Here is a 1,021-nt window from a genome sequence, read left to right on the forward strand (position 1 = left end):
CTATATGGGCGCTGGATTCCCACATGGCTGACCATGGTTAAAGTCTCGGACCTGGTGGCTTGCTTTCTCAATTTTTCTCTCCCTCTCCCTCTCCCTCTCTGGTCAAATTGAAATAAACAAATGAATAAATAAATAAAGTTAACTGAAAAAAATTTTTTAAGTATCTATAAATAAATAAACAGTAAGAGTGGAACACAGATTAGGCAAAACCACGAAGAAGAACCAGACGTGACTGGCGTTAGGAAGCCACGGAGCGCCCCGCAGTTGGCTCCGTGGATACCGAGAGCACTGGGTGGGGGCTCCTACCTTGGCCGTAGCGTGGGCGCGGACCTCGGCGCTGCCGGTGATGTCCAGGGTGTCGTAGAGCTGCTCGTACACCTGGGCGAGGGCGCAGCCGCGTCAGGGAGCCCCCAATCCCCTCCGTGCTTAGACGCAGGAGTCCAAGCCCCCAGGCCCCCTCCTCTCCCACCCACGGATCCGCCTCACCCGCACAGCCTGAGCTGAGGAAACTACAACTCCCAAGGAACCTCGGAGCGGGTCGCCTTGGGAGCTGCTGGGAGGCGTAGTTCCTGGGCTCGGTGCAACCAGGAGGAGGAGGGCTGGGGCCGCAGGCTGCGCCCCGGCGCCGCTCGGCTCTCACCTCGCGGATGGCGGAGCAGAAGCGGCTCTGGTCCCCGCTCGCGGCCCTGAGGCTTCGGCGGGGGCAGCTCCCCGCTGCGCTGGAGCCGCTCGAGGAGCTCCACCGCCCGGGACACGTCTGCGGGGCGGGGGCGCGGAGACGTACAGTCAGAGACGCGAACAAGCAGAAGACCAGAGATGCCGCAAGAGGTGGAGTAAGGGCCAGCGCAGACAGACCCCGGGAAGGACAGCAGAAGCCCAGTCCGACATCCCGCAGAGGCAAGGCTAGCAACGGCGGCCAACAGGGCGTCCTCGGTCCCCAGGACCCCCGACCCGCATACACATACACGCACAGCAGGGGCGTGCAGCGAGCTCACCCATGGACCCTCTCACACCCACAGAC

General features: G+C 62.1%; 1 protein-coding gene across 1 annotated transcript in view; it reads right to left on the bottom strand.

The window, feature by feature from the left end:
• LOC102502885 (protein lin-7 homolog B-like) overlaps positions 1-1,021 on the bottom strand; it is a 4,737-nt gene that overhangs the window by 3,347 nt on the left and 369 nt on the right. The window contains 3 exon segments of the mRNA XM_027776461.1: positions 307-378; positions 641-671; positions 673-1,004. Of these exon segments, the coding sequence (XP_027632262.1) occupies positions 307-378; positions 641-671; positions 673-1,004 (435 nt within the window).

The sequence above is a fragment of the Tupaia chinensis genome, unplaced genomic scaffold, assembly GCF_000334495.1.
Source record: "Tupaia chinensis unplaced genomic scaffold, TupChi_1.0 Scaffold000673_1, whole genome shotgun sequence".
In the NCBI taxonomy this organism is placed as follows: domain Eukaryota; kingdom Metazoa; phylum Chordata; class Mammalia; order Scandentia; family Tupaiidae; genus Tupaia; species Tupaia belangeri.